Raw genomic sequence first — 17,606 nt, 5'->3', positions numbered from 1 at the left:
TCCTGGAGCATATCATAGAATATTTATGGGAGAACGGAGTGTGGAGTCCAATCGTGTTTGTGCGTCATGGAAACCACCTTCAGCACGTGTTTTGATTTGAATTGCGTGCTATTAAAAACATGATTTTACAAACAACATGATTTACAAACATGATTTTACAAACAAATTTGATTTGATTTAAATTACATGCAATTACAAACAATAGCAATTGTTTTCGCACTGCGCAGAGTTCGCTCGCAAGTCCGTCATCACTTGCGGAAAAATCCATCAGCGTTCCATGCACCAGTTCCCCACAATGGATGCTTTACGCACCGCTGGCCAAACCTACGTAGAACAACAATGTATATTTGGTTACAAAGTTTGGGAACATATACCTCGATTGTGTTACTACTCTCGGGATTTCTACAAAGTTGGCATGCCTTGTTTGTGTATAGCTTGCTGTTTCCCGTCGGAAGTGAGAAACAGGACAGATGAAATGCACAAGTGACGTACCAAATTTTGCTCACACTCACCGAGTGCCGCTCAATCGACCGCATACAATAAACAACGGAGGGCCTCGTACTTGTATACTCGCACGTTGGCGGCACACATGGGTCACAGCAGATAACAATGCAAGCCGAGTGGGCAAGGCGTCTGCGAGGCGGTGCCTTGGAGCACTGTACTGTAGAATATTGGTGAAAAAAAAGAAACTGGAAAGAGATTGACGGAGCCAGGGTTAATACTGGCACATGTAACTAGTACAGATAGAGTTTTTATTGAAGTGAGAGAAGATGAAGGAGATGTGCGAAAAATCCTAGGCGGCAATGGATGCAATAAAACCGGATTAGCTCAAGCAGGCAAAGTAACTATTTGTCGCCCGTTTCAAAGAGGACGCCAATAGAAATTCATCATCATCACCATAATCATCGCTGAATGACTTGAATTCGACAATTGCAACGTATTCGCTGAAGTTATTAATTAGAGTGGTAACTAGTGAATAATAAATAATTAGTTCGCTAAGTATTGAGGAATCGTCACGCATTCAATTATGCAAGGCGCTGTTAATAATGTGTTCCAGAAAAAAGTACTATTTTCACTGCGAACAATTCAAGATAACCATGTATATTGTTTGTCCTGTTTTGTGTTTGGAACACCTTCGTGAAATGTTTGGTATATTACTTATAATCGGCAATGAAAGGGAAAAAAATGTAATGTGCTTTTCGTCGCAATGGAGTCTCATACGAAGTTCTCGGAAAGACAGCTTCGCAGTCGAAGAAAGAATGCGTCCTGGTCCGGGATATATTTAGCAATGATGGCGGTTACGCAGTTCCTCTCCGCTATGCCATACAAAATGTCTCCAGCTGTGTTAGAATCGCTTGCAACTCAAGCGTGTGTCCTGTTTTAGTCACTTCCTTCTCTTTCATATGTTTCAAAACTTGAGCTACCAATCTGTACACAGGCTGAGAGTTGCTTCGCCGAAGAGGAAAAATAAAATTATAATTTTTTTGTTTTGTTTTACAGGCAACTTCCCATCACCATATTAGTTGTGCGAACACACATTGACCGTCGGGTGGGAAGTGCTGCCGTGGTTGGCACCTTGGTCGACAAGTTTCAAGGTTCACGTGGCAAGTCCATGAACGTGCCCACATTGGTGAGTGCGCCAGTGCCAAGAGTGGACTTCAGAAGCAGCGTCGGCGTTAAACTGCTGCGGCCGGGGAGGCCAACATAGACTTAGTGGACCGTATAGCATAAATTAATACAGAGACCTTCGTCCTGCAGTGGACATAAATATAGGCTGATGATGATAGCATAAATATATAACGTATCACCATGACTGTGCTGCATCAACATCGAAGCGCAGACAGGAGCAAAAGTTCTGATGGCGACATCCTGTGACCTCATGTTCGACCGATGCGTGTCGGCAACACTGTACAATTGCGAAAATGTTAGCGTCAGATGCAGCCAAATGTCGCTCTATCCATATTCTTCACTGTCGAAATCATTCTACAGATACACAAGCACAACATAATTGCACCTTGGAATGAGACGTCTATGCACTTGGATCGAAAACAGTTTCTCCCGGTTGCGGAAGGGCGCTATGGTTGCCAGCTGTTTCGCGGTATCACTGACTTAAATCAGCGGTTTTACTGAACGCGATGCTATATATATGGTGTAAAAATACGTGCACGCAAGCGAACATTTGATCATGCAACAAAATTTAGCGTAAGCTTCTCTTCTTTGATGTTCTTGCTGTTTCATATATATATATATATATATATATATATATATATATATATATATATATATATATATATATATATATATATGCTTATTTGATTATGTATAGGGGTCATTCCACGCCAACTGTCCCAACCTTGGCGCTCGACCATCAGCGATTTCTTTGAAAAAAATTGAGGACTATCTATTTAAAGCAAGAAGTCATCCTGTAAATCATTTTTGCGTAAAAAAATTTTTCAGCACCGCTAGGAACATGTGAAGTTTTTTAGAAAGCTCGAAAGTATGTGTCGTAAAATGCATTGTTAAAAAATGTTCTCTTCTTAAATTAGGCGAGGACACAATTTTCCCTTGAGAATGAAGATAGGCTTTTCACTTAAAAAAAGTTTTGTCGATCTTTACGTTCCCGTGAAATTTTTATACGGCACTAAATATGCAAAATTTGGGGCATATTGGGAATTTTTTTCTCAGAAAGATAACTTTTACCGAAAGGTTATATTTCACAGTATCTAATTGCCAGCAAGTTTTACTGTAAGTGAAAAATAATTTGGGACGGATATAACGTGAAATGGCCTGTACAGCTGGCGACAAAGTTGCAAAAAAAGTTAGTTTTAGCCGATGTTTAGTCGTAAATTTAGCATTGAGGTGGTCGGGGTAAAAATACGCTAAATAGCGTATCTATTAGAAACATCCATTGTCTACAAACTGAGAAACTTTTATCAAATTACTTTTTGTTTTAAGCAAGAAAAAAATTTTTGAATTTGTGTTATACTGGTCTTTGCGCTTGCACGTGTTTCCCCTTCGTAGGAAAGCGTCCTAGCGGTAAGTAGAACTTGCGCGGACGCAGAATTTCCTGAATTGATGAAGGAACATCTAGACAAGATAATCAGCTCCTCCAGTGTTTATTTGAGTGCTTTATTAGAAATTATTAGCCTAGCCAATAAAAAACGCGATCCCCAATAGAGCGCATTTAAACGGATGTAGCCGTACGCCGACGGCCTGCATAGCGTCATCACGCAGCATCGGAAAGTTAGGCCGGTGAGTACAGAGTGCCGTTACGTACACTAAGATTTAGAAATGGGCGAAAACTTTGTGATTAAGAAGAGAATCTGTTGCTTTATTGCGGCAAATATGTAGCAAATATCAGCCAACACAATCGTGTTTTAGCGACCACGTTTCTTCTGCAGAAAACAAGTAGCAGACGAAACTTTCCAATGCCTTAGTTAGCAGACGTCCTAGCAGTCGTGCTTGAAACATTCCAAAGCAAGGGTGTGAAATTTTGCAAACGAGTGCTGGATATCCCCTGTGTGACTTGTACATTGAGGAAAGGTGGCTCTCCAGTCGGCGATATGTAGCAGTTGTGCCATTGGAGAAGCTGTATTCATGACATTACCTGTACTTGTCACACTTTTGTGAAATGCCTTCTATTTTGTCATGAAAGCGTCTATTCATCCTTCGACACCATGCCATCAGGGCGCTAAAGAAGGTATGTTTTTTCTTTCGGTAAACCCTCCACTATTGAGCACATGGATTTATGCTTAATCTCTGGTCCTCAAGGGAACTTTAATAGCGTTGCGATGACTTTCGTTTAATAACACCTAAACAATTGCTAATTGTTTGAAGTGGTCTATGTCGAGCGTTGAGGTATCATTTTTTTTAGCATTCGCGTATGTATTACTTTATGTAACCAGCATATAAAATCCAGAATGGCCTAAAGGATAAAAGCGACGAGACACTAGATACGTACTTTAAATCGATTGCTTGTTCTTGTTTTTATGAGTCCACTAATGACATTTTAAATAAATGAAAGCATCATGTTAATGGAGTGACATGAAATGAAGTCATTAAACAGAAATTAGTGAAGTATGTTGCGTATTAATCACATAGTTACGCTAAATAATAATAACTATGTCCGGCATAGCAGTGGAGCAATGAGAAAAAAGTAGAAGCCTGAAAACATATAGTCAAAATTTAATTTTGAAATAGTCATGTTTTCTTTTAATGACCAGGCTTATTGGCATTTCCGTCTAAATTTTCTGCACTATGGCCACTATGGCATTTATTGTATGGTTTATTTTCGTCTGCTACTTGTTTTCTGCAGAAGAAACGTGGTCGCTAAAACACGATTGTGTTGGCTGATATTTGCTACATATTTGCCGCAATAAAGCAACAGATTCTCTTCTTAATCACAATGTTTTCGCCCATTTCTAAATCTTAGTGTACGTAACGGCACTCTGTACTCACCGGCCTAACTTTCCGATGCTGCTTGATGACGCTATGCAGGCCGTCGGCGTACGGCGACATCCGTTTAAATGCGCTCTATTGGGGATCGCGTTTTTTATTGGCTAGGCTCATAATTTCTAATGAAGCACTCAAATAAACACTTGAGGAGCTGATTATCTTGTCTAGATGTTCCTTCATCAACTCAGGAAATTTTGCGTCCGCGCGAGTTCTACTTACCGCTAGGACGCTTTCCTACGAAGGGGAAACACGTGCAAGCGCAGAGACCAGTATAACGAAAATTCAAAAAATTTTTTCTTGCTTAAAACAAAAAGTAATTTGATAAAAGTTTCTCAGATTGTAGGCAATGGATGTTTCTAATAGATACACTATTTAGCGTATTTTTACCCCGACCACCTCAATGCTAAATTTACGACTAAACATCGGCTAAAACTAACTTTTTTGCAACTTTGTCGCCAGCTGTACAGGCCATTTCACGTTATATTCGTCCCAAATTATTTTTCTCTTACAGTAAAACTTGCTGGCAATTAGTTACTATGAAATATAACCTTTCGGTAAAAGTTATCTTTCTGAGAAAAAATTCGCAATATGCACCAAATTTTGCATATTTAGTGCCGTATAAAAATTTCACGGGAACGTAAAGATCGACAAAACTTTTTTTAAGTGAAAAGCCTATCTTCATTCTCAAGGGAAAATTGTGTCCTCGCCTAATTTAAGAAGAGAACATTTTTTGACAATGCATTTTACGACACATACTTTCGAGCTTTCTAAAAAACTTCACATGTTCCTAGCGGTGCTGAAAAATTTTTTTACGCAAAAGTGATTTACAGGATGACTTCTTGCTTTAAATAGATAGTCCTCAATTTTTTTCAAAGAAATCGCTGATGGTCGAGCGCCAAGGTTGGGACAGTTGGCGTGGAATGACCCATAGCTTATTGAGAGTCGGTTAAAAGCGCAGGTGATGACTGCATGGTTAAATGAATGACTGCCGACATGCTTTGTGCACGAACAACATGTTTATGCATGTTCTTTTTTTATATTACGGACTTTGTTTTGCGCATGTGCTGTTTAGTCACGAGCTGTTTACCCGTCAAGTTTGGCCGACGGTATATCGCACTGACATCTTAGTGTGCACATTTCGTAGATTTCATAAGACGGTCTGCCTGGATGTCATAAATTGTTTCGCACTGAGGTTCAAGCACGTATACATGCTTATACACGCGTACTTGGTGCATTCTCAGACCGGTGCCATCTCAAGCCTCAAGGCTGCCAACATTACGGGCTACGTGAGAGTGATGTTGTCTTTCACGATGATCGTTGGACACTTCCACCTGAACCAAAGCTTCAGTCTGCCCTCTCGGCCTTCCAGTACCTGGGAAGCCATGTCGTGGACCATGGATGGTTTTCAAAAGGTACACCACTCGGCGCCTACGAAAATTTATTGTCAAGAGCTGTCAAGTAGAGCTATATATTCTTCTAAAGGGCTCCCGATAGATTCGGACAACTTTGTCGAACAAGCGCTGGCTGCAGTTTCTCAGGCCATGATTAGCTGGAGTCCACACACTGTCATGACACGTGTAATTTCGCCTCGTCATTTTGATAAGATTTCTAAGCAACTGTTGCGTGATTTCTTTTTTGCAAAGTGTGTGGCGAGTTTCGTGAGTGGCGTCGCTTCTATTTTAATATCACTGTATTGCGAAAAATACAGCTCACAATGCTGTGTTTAGTCATAGAGAGTAAATGTTTTCATTACGGTGATATCTACTCGCGGACAACTTTCTGTGGCAATGAAGGGAAAGCTACGAAGCTACGAACGCGTGGCTGCTGCACATGTGTTACGGCGCCAACTAGTGCGGCAGCATTTGACAGTGCTTTTGGTTGCTCGGAACACACGCTGAATTGACGCAGCTTCCACTTGCGACGGTTTCGCGTTTGCTCAGACGCGGAAGGGAAAAGCCGCAAAATAAGCAAACTTTTACACTCAGTGGTGTGTTCTCTTTTATTTGACTGTTTATAATAAGGTGTTTATGTTTTCTCTTCTCCAGCCTAAACTAACGTGGATTTAAACGCGCGACACTTTTCAGAAGCGCTCTCACTTGTGCGCGCTTTGTCACCGTAGCTTTCCCTTCATTGCCACAGAAAGTTGTCCGCAAGTGTAGTAATAGCGAAATTCAGCTATTACTCAGGTTAGGACGGGAACAAATAGCGATAGGACGGGACGAAATGAGTACGACAGACGAGGCGCTGAACTACCAACCACTGCTTTATTGCAGGAAATGCAATATATACAATACACAGGTTTCGCGCAGAAGACCAGAAAAACCACGGTTTCTGCGCCGGAAAGGGAATAAAATCATCATACCACACGCGTTGTCATAACAGGCTAAGTGGATAGTTAGCTAGTTATCAGCTAGCTAACTAGATAGCATAGCTAGGAAGATATACAGAAAAAAGAGCACGCGAGATTTGCGAAGCGTTTTGCATTCAATCGCACGGAAGCTCCTGCGTCCGCGTACCCTCTGTTTCTGTTCATATAGCTGCGAGATTAACTACTTGTTAAAAACGTGATAGCCTGCTATGACGACGCGTGTGATATGATGATTTTATTCCCTTCCCGGCGCAGAAACTGCCTTTTTCGGGCCTTCTGCGCTGAACCTGTGCATTGTATATATTGCATTCCTTGCAATAAACCAGTGGTTGTTAGTTGAACGCCTTGCCCATCGTACTCACTTCGTCCCTTCCTAGCGCTGTTTGTTCCCGTCCTAATGATGTACCAACCAGCCCAGACCAGCACACTGCTTCAGTTTATTACTCAGGTGAATATGAACTGTCCCCGCGAAAGTCAGCAGTACCGCAGCTCTGCTAGTAGAATTGCTGATAACTGGTAAAATGGAGGTTTTGATATACCCAGCAAAACATCATGCGCTACATGTGAGGTGGTGGTAGTACATACTCTCTGATCAATCTGTCACCCGAATTTACTTCTCCAAGCGTCAAACCCTCATTATAAAAGCGTTCTGGACTTATCTTTTAATGCTGCAGACATGCAAGAACAACGTGACTTTTGACGTCGTTGGAGACGGTACTCTGCGATATGAGGGAATAAAGGGCACGGAAGTCTTCTGTTTTGAAGACAGCTTTACCATCACAGAGAAGGTAAGCATGCTTGAACCTTGAACACTTGTGGTGAAAGAAACTGACAAAAGTGAAACACTTGGTATGTCCCATGCTTTTAGTTTATTTCGTGGCTCATGTAATGCAGAAAGCCCTTTTGTTTTATGCACTACAAAAGTGCACCAGGCTGTCGATTGTGTATAAATTCGCAAAATAACGCAAGAAGAGGTTGCAGATGTCACGCACTGCGGCAACCGATGTTATGCGAAGAAGTTTTGAGGTAGCTGGTTATCGAGCATCGTTCGGGATTCTGAAAAGTGTTACCAGCCTGGATGAACATGCTTGTGTGAGGCGAAAGGCCTGTGTGTAATGACAGCACCAAGGCGACGATGACGGTGATGGCAGTAGTATGATGGTGATGGCGATTACATGACAACTGATTTGTTGCAATTACGCGAAGAAGTGTTAGGCTGTGCCGCACACGAGACAACTTTAATCTCATGCAATGTTTATGCAGTACACCACTCACAAACTAAGCTGAAATGCAAACACTAAACCAGGTGGATACACAGTATGAGATGTCGACGGCACGATGCAGCGAGGACTAGGGTCTATATTATGCTTGTCGAGTCAGGAATGGTATAATAAATGTATGCCACACATGTCTAAATAAATTTAAGCTTTCTGGTACATTTTGTGTCACAGGGATACATACCCATTATGGAGGTTTGGCCAAGAATGGGCGCATACCCAGTGGCGTATACGCAGTCGTCCAGGAATGGGATAGCCCTAATGTAGGAAACCTAAGGGAGTCAAAGAAACTGTTCAATAATCATGCGCTGTTCCATTAAGAGGTGTGTATGGCTTGGGGATATCTATGAACCGATACTATATATACAGGCTTTATGTGGCGATTTATTAAAGCGAAGATTTTTATGTTTCACCGATTCGTCCATGAGCGGTGAAAACGCACTGCAAGAAAGCCAACTTACACAAAGGAACTATTTGCGCATCAGCGCACACAATAAAACAACGGCGCACGACATACGTATCGTAGAACACTACAGTTTACATGCGCAGTTGTACCGATAAGAACAATGGGAACTGCAACGCAACGCTACCCAGACAAACTGTATATATCTGCATTGCATTACGCGCGTCATGCAATGCATTCCCGGCCGTCACCATGGGAAGGCCCCGGGTGCAGCGCACGGCAGAAGAGGCTGCCGTACGCCAACGTAAGCGCGAGCGCGATCGTGCCCGTAAGGTCGATCCCGTGTATCGGCAGCGGCAGAGCCTTTGACCATCTACCACAGCGATCACAAGGCAATACTATGCAAGTGTAGAATTGTCCGTGAAAGTATGAGTGTGCGCGTGTAATCAACGGCTACACGACCTAAAATAAAGGCTGTGCAACTTACCGAAATGTGTCTCCATTCAACTTCAACGTTCAAGAAAAAAAAAAAAAACAATCTTGAACGAGCAATCAAATCACACATGCATCGCATCGGGTCGCTCAGCATTTCTTGGGTTAGTTGCGTGGTTGTTGGCTTTGGACTCTGACTTTGATTCAGTTTGCATGGGTGAAAGCATACCGTTCCGCCATCTTTCTTTAAGAAAGAGGCTGATTTTTTCTTGCATCCTCCTCCCCAATCAGTGCCATCTGGTCTTCCCTTTGTCAATAAAGGACTTTGTAATCATTATTATTATTATTATTATTATTATTATTATTATTATTATTATTATTATTATTATTATTATTATTATTATTATTATTATTATTATTATTATTATTATTATTATTATTATTAAGTGATGTATTGCGTAGGAGAGAGTTGCGCTGATTCACAGTAAATAATCAGTCGGAATACGGCCATACTGCGTGACTCATCGTACTAATAAACTGAATAATCGAGTCCATTAATGCTCCGCAATAAAAAAAAAATACATATGCTGTCGGAGATTAGCAGACGACGAAGAAAAACAATGAACCTTTTGCGTTCGTCTCTCGCCATTAAAGGCTTCGTTGAGTGTATCGCGGCTCCGCCTTTTCTGGCGACGCGATCTGTAAGTGGCCGGCGTTCCGCAACATATGGTGCCGAAACCCGGGAGCCGCGCAAACGAGTGCCGTTGGAAGTTGGTGTGCGCGGCATGCAAAGGCAGGCATGCTTCAACGATGTGCGAACCAGCTTTTCGAGCGACAAAGGGCGAGAACTCACATAACGTCGTATCTGATGCTACCAAGCCAATGAAGGCAGAGAGTCTACGGTCGACTGCCGTTACAAGCTGTCAACTTGACGAGGTCATTAATTTACAGACTTTTCGTTCTTGGATCGTCGGTTCCAACAAGACATCTTATATCAGAGGCATCTTCGTCGGAGGCAGTCAACGCACGTTCATTAAGAAAGACCTGGTGGCACGGTTGGGACTAAAAATCATTAGAGAGACATGCCTAGCTGTGAACACGTTTGCATCAGACGCTCCTTCTCGTGTGAGAAATTGCAATGTCGTCGAAGTTCGTCTACGTAGTGAATTTGATGACAGCGAGCACATCATTGAAGCGATAGTCATGCCAGTAATTTGCCACGACATCCCTGCCACGGCTATGGAATGTTCCTTCGCAGCCAAATTACGCGAGCAAGGTTACCACCTGGCGGACGATCAAACTGTGCCTCGAGGATGTGGCGAGAAAGGCATCAGCCTGCTCATAGGATTTGATCAGCTGTGGAACATCTTGAGCGGCGACATCATACGCAGCACGGAGGTGCAAGGATTGGTCGCGGTCAAGACTACTCTCGGCTGGACGCTACAAGGTCCTGTCATGAAAACGAGCTTCATAAACGGAACATCCGAAGTTATGATCTGCGTCCTGCGAGTGCAAGCTGGAGAAGCTCAAGGATCAGACTAAAGCACACTGGAGTCCTTTTGGACGTTGGATGCGATGGGAATTGCGGCAAAGGATGCAACTCATGGACACGCAAACACGTTGTCTGTTTTCCAACGTAAACTTGTAAAGATTGGAAAGCGGTACCAAGTATCCGTGCCGTGTAAAGAACCAGATATTGAGCTGCTACAAGACAATGACAGCGTCGCACTCAATCGTTTACGAAATCTGGTTAAGCGCATCTCGAAGCCCGAAGGATTGCTTGAGAGATACGATACGGCGATTCGTCAGTACTTTGTTTCCGGCCATGCTGAAGTTGTACTCGACAAGGAATCGATAGATGGCCCTGCGTACTACATGCCACACAGGGAGGTTATTCGTGAGGACTCACTCACAACCAAGCTCCGCGTGGTTTTTGATGCGTCCTCTCACGCCAAAGGAGAAATATCTCTGAACAGTTGTCTCGAAACTGGCCCGAACCTAAACCCGGACTTGCTGCAGGTTCTCCTTCGCTTCAGATGGTACCTATTGCCCATGACAGCAGACATCGAGAAAGCGTTCCTGCAAGTGGAGATACGAAAAGAGGACCGTGACCTGTTCAGATTTCTGTGGTTTGACAAAAGTCCTGCTGTTCCTTTCACGGAAGAAGCAGTAGAGGTTTGGCGTATGACCAGAGTACCCTTTAGATCTACAGCAAGTTCATTCATGCTTACGGCTACTATACAGAATCACTTGAAGACACAAGTTCATCTCGAGAAAATGGCCGTAGCACAGCTACTTCTGAAATCCTTTTACGTCGATGACCTAGTTCTTATTCGGAGCGAATGACTTAGAAGCAGCGGTGACTCTTTACAAGTGCACGAAAGAGCTGATGGATGATGTTGGTATGCCTTTAAGGAAATGTAGCTCAAGCTGTAGGCAACTAGAACGACTGTTCGACTCCAATGATGATCTTACCCCTCTAGCCTATGAGAACGCTGGACATCAAGAGAGAGTGCTAGGGATGGGTTGGTCCAAAGCAACAGACGCCTTCATCTACAACCCGGAGAACATCTTTACTTTCATGGAGAAGGCAAAGGACACTAAGCGTTTTGTACTCCAGACAGTGTCGAGGATATACGACCCATTAGGATTTCTCGCACCGTACGTAGTGCGAGGAAAAATGCTGTTTCAGCAGTTATGGGTTTCGAAGGTTGACTGGGACGAAGATCTTCCGGATCACATTGCAGAAAAATGGCACGACCGGAGAAACCAGTTGATCCATTTGTCAAAAGTCAACGTTCCCCGTCACCTCATGAGTGGAGTTGCAGAACCGCGTGACCTTCAGCTACACGTTTTCGTCGACGCAAGCACACAAGCGTACGGAGCTTGTGCATACCTTCGTGTAGAAGAGGTGAATGGGAGGGTGGCTAGCACTCTGAGTGTAGCCAAGTCAAGGATAGCCCCGCTGAAAGCTCTATCCTTGCCGCGACTAGAGCTAATGGGTGCTTTAACAGGATGCAGGCTGTTAAAATATATACTGGAAACCTGCGAAGATCTCATGCCAAGAGCGCAATGTTTTCTTTGGACAGACGCAACCATAGTGCTTGGCTGATTTAAGCGAGCGCCTTCGACGTTAGACGTCTTTGTGAAGAACCGAATTACAGAAATTATGTCTATTGCTTCGGAATGTAGTGGGCGGCATTGTCCAGGAGAAACCAATCCTGCTGATTAGACTGACCCGAGGTGCTTCCTTAGACGCACTGGCTACCGAGGTAGACTGGTAGCAAGGACCAGCCTGGTTGAGTAAGGTCTCGGAAAAATGGCCAGCCGTGAAGCATTCAGAGCCCCAAATCAACGACATCCTAGGGATAACAGCGACAAAACCAAAGACGCTTCACTCTACAGGAAACGCAGTGCAGTTAACCCCACTGCTAGACGCCACGAAGTTTAGTTCACTCTACAAGCTTCTCCGTGTCACAGCCTGGGTGCAGCACTTTGTCTTGAACGTTAAGTGCAAGATTAAAAAAAGCTGGAGTCATCTCTGCTGAGAGATACTTAATCCGGCAAGTTCAAACTGAATCGTTTCCTGAGGAGAGGAGTTGGCTGCTGGAAAGGCAAGGTACGCCGAGTAAATCATGGGTAGCGCAGCTAAACCCATTTCTCGACGAGAACAGGCTTCTACGCGTCGGAGGAAGACTACAGAACCTCACATACAGCCGAGACGTGAAGCATCCATTGCTACTTCGAAGTCGACATCGTTTCACCGAGCTGGTATTTGCAGATGCCCATCGTCGAGTCATGCATGAAGGAGTGACGGCGATGATACACAACGTACGCGAACGATTCTGGGTCCCAAGAGCACGACAAGCGGCAAAGAATGCAATCCACCAATACCTGTTATGCGTTCGTTTTCGCACGAAACCCACTGTGACGCCGTACCCGCCGCTTCCAGTCTGCTGGGTCGAAAAGACGAAACCTTTCAACACTACAGGACTTGATTTTGCCGGACCATTGTATGCGAAGTCATCCGAGGGTTCCGAGAGGAAAATGTACATCGTACTTTTCACATGTGCAGTAACAAGAGCATTGCATTTGGAACTGGTCTCGGATATGTCTTCACCTGCGTTCCTGTCGGCATTCCGGCGTTTCATTGCAAGAAGGGGACTCCCAAGTACCATTTACTCCGACAATGCCTTAACCTTTAAGAGAACGCCGCGGGAGCTACAAAAAATATGGAAAGTATACTACGACAAGACGACTTCCAGGCTTAAATTGCGAACCAAAGAATTCAGTGGAAGTTCATCGTCGAATCGGTGGGGAGGCTGGTGGGAACGATTGGTCGGAAGCCTAAAAATGGCACTCCGCAAAGTTTTAGGTTGAAGTTGTCTGTGCGCTTAAGAACTTTCAACTATTATTACTGAGGTTGAAGCGGTGCTCAATTCACGACCTCTAACGTATTCTGATAACCAGGCAGGCGAGCCTGTAGCCCTCACGCCAGCGCATTTCCTAGTGGGCCAGCAACTTACGACTTTACCAGAAGGAAATACATTGTCAGACCGAGTAACCAACCACGATGGCAACGATTATCAGCGACGCTTTCAACATCGACAAAAAATGATGAATGACTTCTGGAAGCGATGGAAACATGAATATTTGCTGCGACTGCCATCGGCTTATCGCTCACCCACGCATCACTGAAGAAATTTAAAGGTCGGCGACATCGTAACAGTCGACATTCCCAACACGCCCAAGTTATTCTGGCCACTAGCCCGGGTTCAAGAGGTGTACCCAGGCGCCGACGGATTTGTGCGCGCCTGTTTAATCCGATTACAGGGAGGCAAAGTCTGCAAGAGGTCAGTGCAGAAACTTCATCGTCTAGAAATAGATGTCACCACATTTGAGGCCCCGGAGGATGTCGGAGATTAGCAGACGACGAAGAAAAAGAATGAATCATGGGCTGCTGTCTCCGCGCCTGGCGCCAATAAGTGCGCGCACCGTTATCATCATCATGATACCTTTTGTGTTCGTCTCTCGCCATTAAAGGCTTCGTTGAGTGTATCGCGGCTCCGTCTTTTCTGGCGACGCGACCTGTAAGTGGCCGGCGTTCCGCAACATATGCCTTTCAAATTTCTCTGGACTTCCTGCCAACGGCTACATACCGGCGCAAGTTTTCCTTAACTAATATCAAAGCTTAACAAAATTGTATAGAGTGCAAACCTAGTCAACTAATTTTCTGCAGCTACGCTGCGTGAGCGCATCACCCTCTGTCATCTCTGAGACATATGCACGGAGAGTCCACATCGCGTACAGTACACGTTTTGCACAAATTATCAAGGTACAAATTGTGATAGTGCTTAGTAGTTAGCGTTTCCAGCTCTCAGCTACATATTTTCACAAAGGCGTAAGTTTATTCTCAGTGGCGGCATAGGGAGGTTTTGTTTATTATTCTATCCACCGGGATGACAGCTTCTATGGTGACTGCAACGTCAGCGGAGCGCACCAACCAAACCACTTCCCGGCACGCGTTATAACTACGCCACCACTGAAAGTTCTAATTTTATTGCGGCGAAGGAGATTCATTGCTGTAAACGTGTATTTTGTTTCATAATGCTTACATTCTCATTCCTGGCTTAAACTGTTAACTTGTAATTAAAAAAAGGTGGTCGGTTACATCTTCAGAATATATTTAAATGTATTATTGAACATCAGTAAAACGCTATTAGTACATTTGCAATTGCTCGCAGCTTTACTTTTTTCAAATCATCTGCAGGCGAGGCTAGTGAACTTCGACTACAAGATGATGCGAAGCTGGGCCGTCTTCGACGCGGAGTTTGAAGACTACAAGAACGTCTGCGGCAAAGGAGCTTTTCAGAGAATCTCCGAACTGAAACGAGTTCTTCAAAAATTTTAGTAGTAGTTTCTCTGCCTTCGAAATCGAAGGTGTACATAATTTCATAGCATGAAGTCTACAGTTGAAAAAGGCGTGTGTATATGTTTAGGTGTTTGCGAAGGGCGAATTCATATGTGTGCTTTGTTTCGTGTTCCCTCGCGTTTGTGTATCAGCCCTAAAAGCTCGTTGAAGTTACAAAATTTTGGTAAACGGCTTTCGGTAATAAATACGTATATAAGTACTTGATCACTAGCCGTGCTTTTTTGCGTTCCTTTTTTTTCCATCTTTCCCTCTCTATTCTTTTTCACATTCTTACTATTTTCACATTGTCACCCTATAAAAACGCACCACCGAGTCTCGTGTAAGTTTCCATCAAACACGAAGTGACAGATGCTAGGTGTCTTGGTGTTGAGCTTTCGCCAGCTGCTTCTCATAGACTGAAGCTTTGAATGGGTGAACCTAAGAGGTTTCATGCAAAGCAAATCAGTATAATCTTTGAAAACATAAATCGCGAGCACAGATTGATGACAACCTATGCAATCCCTACTAACGTTTAAGTTAAATGCTTAATAATGACTAACAAAGTAGCCTCTAGAGTAAACATGCTTGGGCCACCAGTACTCCCTTCTGAAGGGTGTCGCGCTGGATTTCTTGTTATGCACAATATTTGGGATCCAAGGCTTTCGCGTAAAGGCGTCTGGCCTGACTTCATGTTAGTGGCGTAATAGAATTTTTTTCCGCACGTATGCGGCTTGTCCAACACGTTTAAAACAAACCTCTTTTGAGTTTGTGCAGCAAGTGGAAAGACCTTGGAAACCCCCACGTCCTTTATTCTTTAACAGCGAAGCTGTGCCAGGCGTAATTTGTGGTTCGTATCAAGAAACTATCTTCATCAGTAATGAAGATAGACATAAAAGACAATAACTTTCTTGCCGAGGCGGGATTTAAGCCTGCGCACCCACGGTCCCAAGGCGAGCGTCGTAACCACTAGGCTATACAACCATGCTTGTAGCACATGCATTTATGCGAACCATATGATTGCGTTCGAGCATCGCCGTCTTCGTCCACAGCTTGCGCGTTCGCACGCGCTCATGCCAATGTTGTGCGCGGTGAAGAGGTTTTGCGCGCTATGCTCGGGAGAGAGATAAAGAAAATGAAAACGAGAGAGAGAGAGAGAGAGAGAGAGAGAGAGAGACGCATTCACGGAGCGGGTCTGCTGGAACGCGTTGTCGGCATTGCCACGCGGTGGAACGTGGTGTCGGTGTTGCAAGCTGCGCTAAGCAACGCGCAGTGATGGCCGTAAGTTCGAGACGCGCGAAAAGACATCATCATTATTGACTAATAAGATGAAAAGTACGCGCGCACTTCCGGAAAATGCTGGGCTGCGATCGCGCAGCTTCGCTGTTGCAAGCCTTGCGCGGCCGAATGCAAGGTTAAGCGTTTTTTTTTTTTTGTCGTTCAACAATGAATACAGCCACGCTGTATTCTTTGTTGCAGACCTATTTTGTTTTTGTGATGTGGCGCCCTGCCTTTTCTATCACCTGTCGTTTCCTTCTTCCTATTTCTCATTTCTATACTTCTATTTCCGCCTTCCTGAGAGAAGGCACGCGTTATGCCCCTCTTCCAGTAGCAGTTCATCACATTTTACGGAATTTTCTTTTTCTTTTTTGTCTGTATGTTTCTGTTTTCAAAAGAAATAACTGAGTATCGCGGGAACGAATGTACAAAATGTACAATAGCAAGAACAATGGACGTGCGGCACAGTAATAACCGTTCTAAAATTTGCTAGCCAGCATATCTTGGCATTAGCTTAGCGTGAAAGCCAACCTGGTACTTTTCAAAAGGAAGTATGGCAGCTTTCAGTTTACAGCTGCTACATTTAGCGTGACATGATTAGGACTCATGATGGCACGGCTTAGAATATTTTGGCATACACTGTACCGACAACACTCCATTGCAGTAGGACTTCCAGTACGACTTCCATTTTATGGAGCATCAGGAGCCTTCGGGGGGATGACACACCGATATCATTGAGCACTAGCTAATACTACATACGACATGATGGCTCTTGACTGTCGACAGTCCATCGCTGGCTCGCATGCAACAATACAAAAGCGCTTTCGTCGGCTATTCTTTCAACTCGTTTAAACTTTATGTAAAATATAATTAAAATCTACTACTGTCAAACAGTTGTGCGTAATGCCGAATACCGAATAAAGTATTAATATTGAACATTGCCATAAGGTCACAATTATTCAAATTTCTAATACAAAAGGTCAAATTCTTAAATAAATAATCTACAGACGCTGAATTTAGTATGACAGAGAAAGCAATAACTAAGATGCTTCAATGCGTAATGCAGTGGTATACATTAGTTTAATGTAATAAAAGTTGACGGTAAAATATAGTATATACGAATGACAGAGTTCAGGTTGGAACTCGTCGGACCCACGCAAACAAGAATCAAGGCTCCGCCAGGCTACAAGGATCACTATGCAGCACGGACCTGGCGGAACAGCTCTGGGCCGTCCAGCGAGTCCACGATGCGGCCAGGGAGTTCAAACTCCCGGTCCCAACGTGGGAGCAGCTCGCTCTATGAGGCCTTGCGCCCCGTAGCCCGCAGGATCTTTCAATAAAGTTATTCCATCCATCCATCATCACCGTATGATAAATAGTAAATTGAGAGGAAGAAGAGGAAGAAGAAGAGAGGAATCCCGGATGGAAGCATCGAGTCTGCCCTCGGAGGACAACGCAGGCAGTGTCCAAAGTCAACAGGACTTG

General features: G+C 43.9%; 1 protein-coding gene across 1 annotated transcript in view; it reads left to right on the top strand.

The window, feature by feature from the left end:
* LOC119456400 (uncharacterized) overlaps positions 1–15,067 on the top strand; it is a 35,980-nt gene extending 20,913 nt beyond the window's left edge. The window contains exons 2-5 of the mRNA XM_037718129.2: positions 1,501–1,630; positions 5,697–5,867; positions 7,498–7,611; positions 14,706–15,067. Of these exons, the coding sequence (XP_037574057.1) occupies positions 1,613–1,630; positions 5,697–5,867; positions 7,498–7,611; positions 14,706–14,846 (444 nt within the window). The 5' untranslated portion in view covers positions 1,501–1,612 and the 3' untranslated portion in view covers positions 14,847–15,067. The remainder of the gene's footprint in view (positions 1–1,500; positions 1,631–5,696; positions 5,868–7,497; positions 7,612–14,705) is intronic.
* The last annotated feature ends 2,539 nt before the right edge of the window (positions 15,068–17,606 follow it).

The sequence above is a fragment of the Dermacentor silvarum genome, chromosome 6, assembly GCF_013339745.2.
Source record: "Dermacentor silvarum isolate Dsil-2018 chromosome 6, BIME_Dsil_1.4, whole genome shotgun sequence".
Lineage (NCBI taxonomy): Eukaryota > Metazoa > Arthropoda > Arachnida > Ixodida > Ixodidae > Dermacentor > Dermacentor silvarum.
This window is presented reverse-complemented; position numbering and strand designations above follow the sequence as displayed.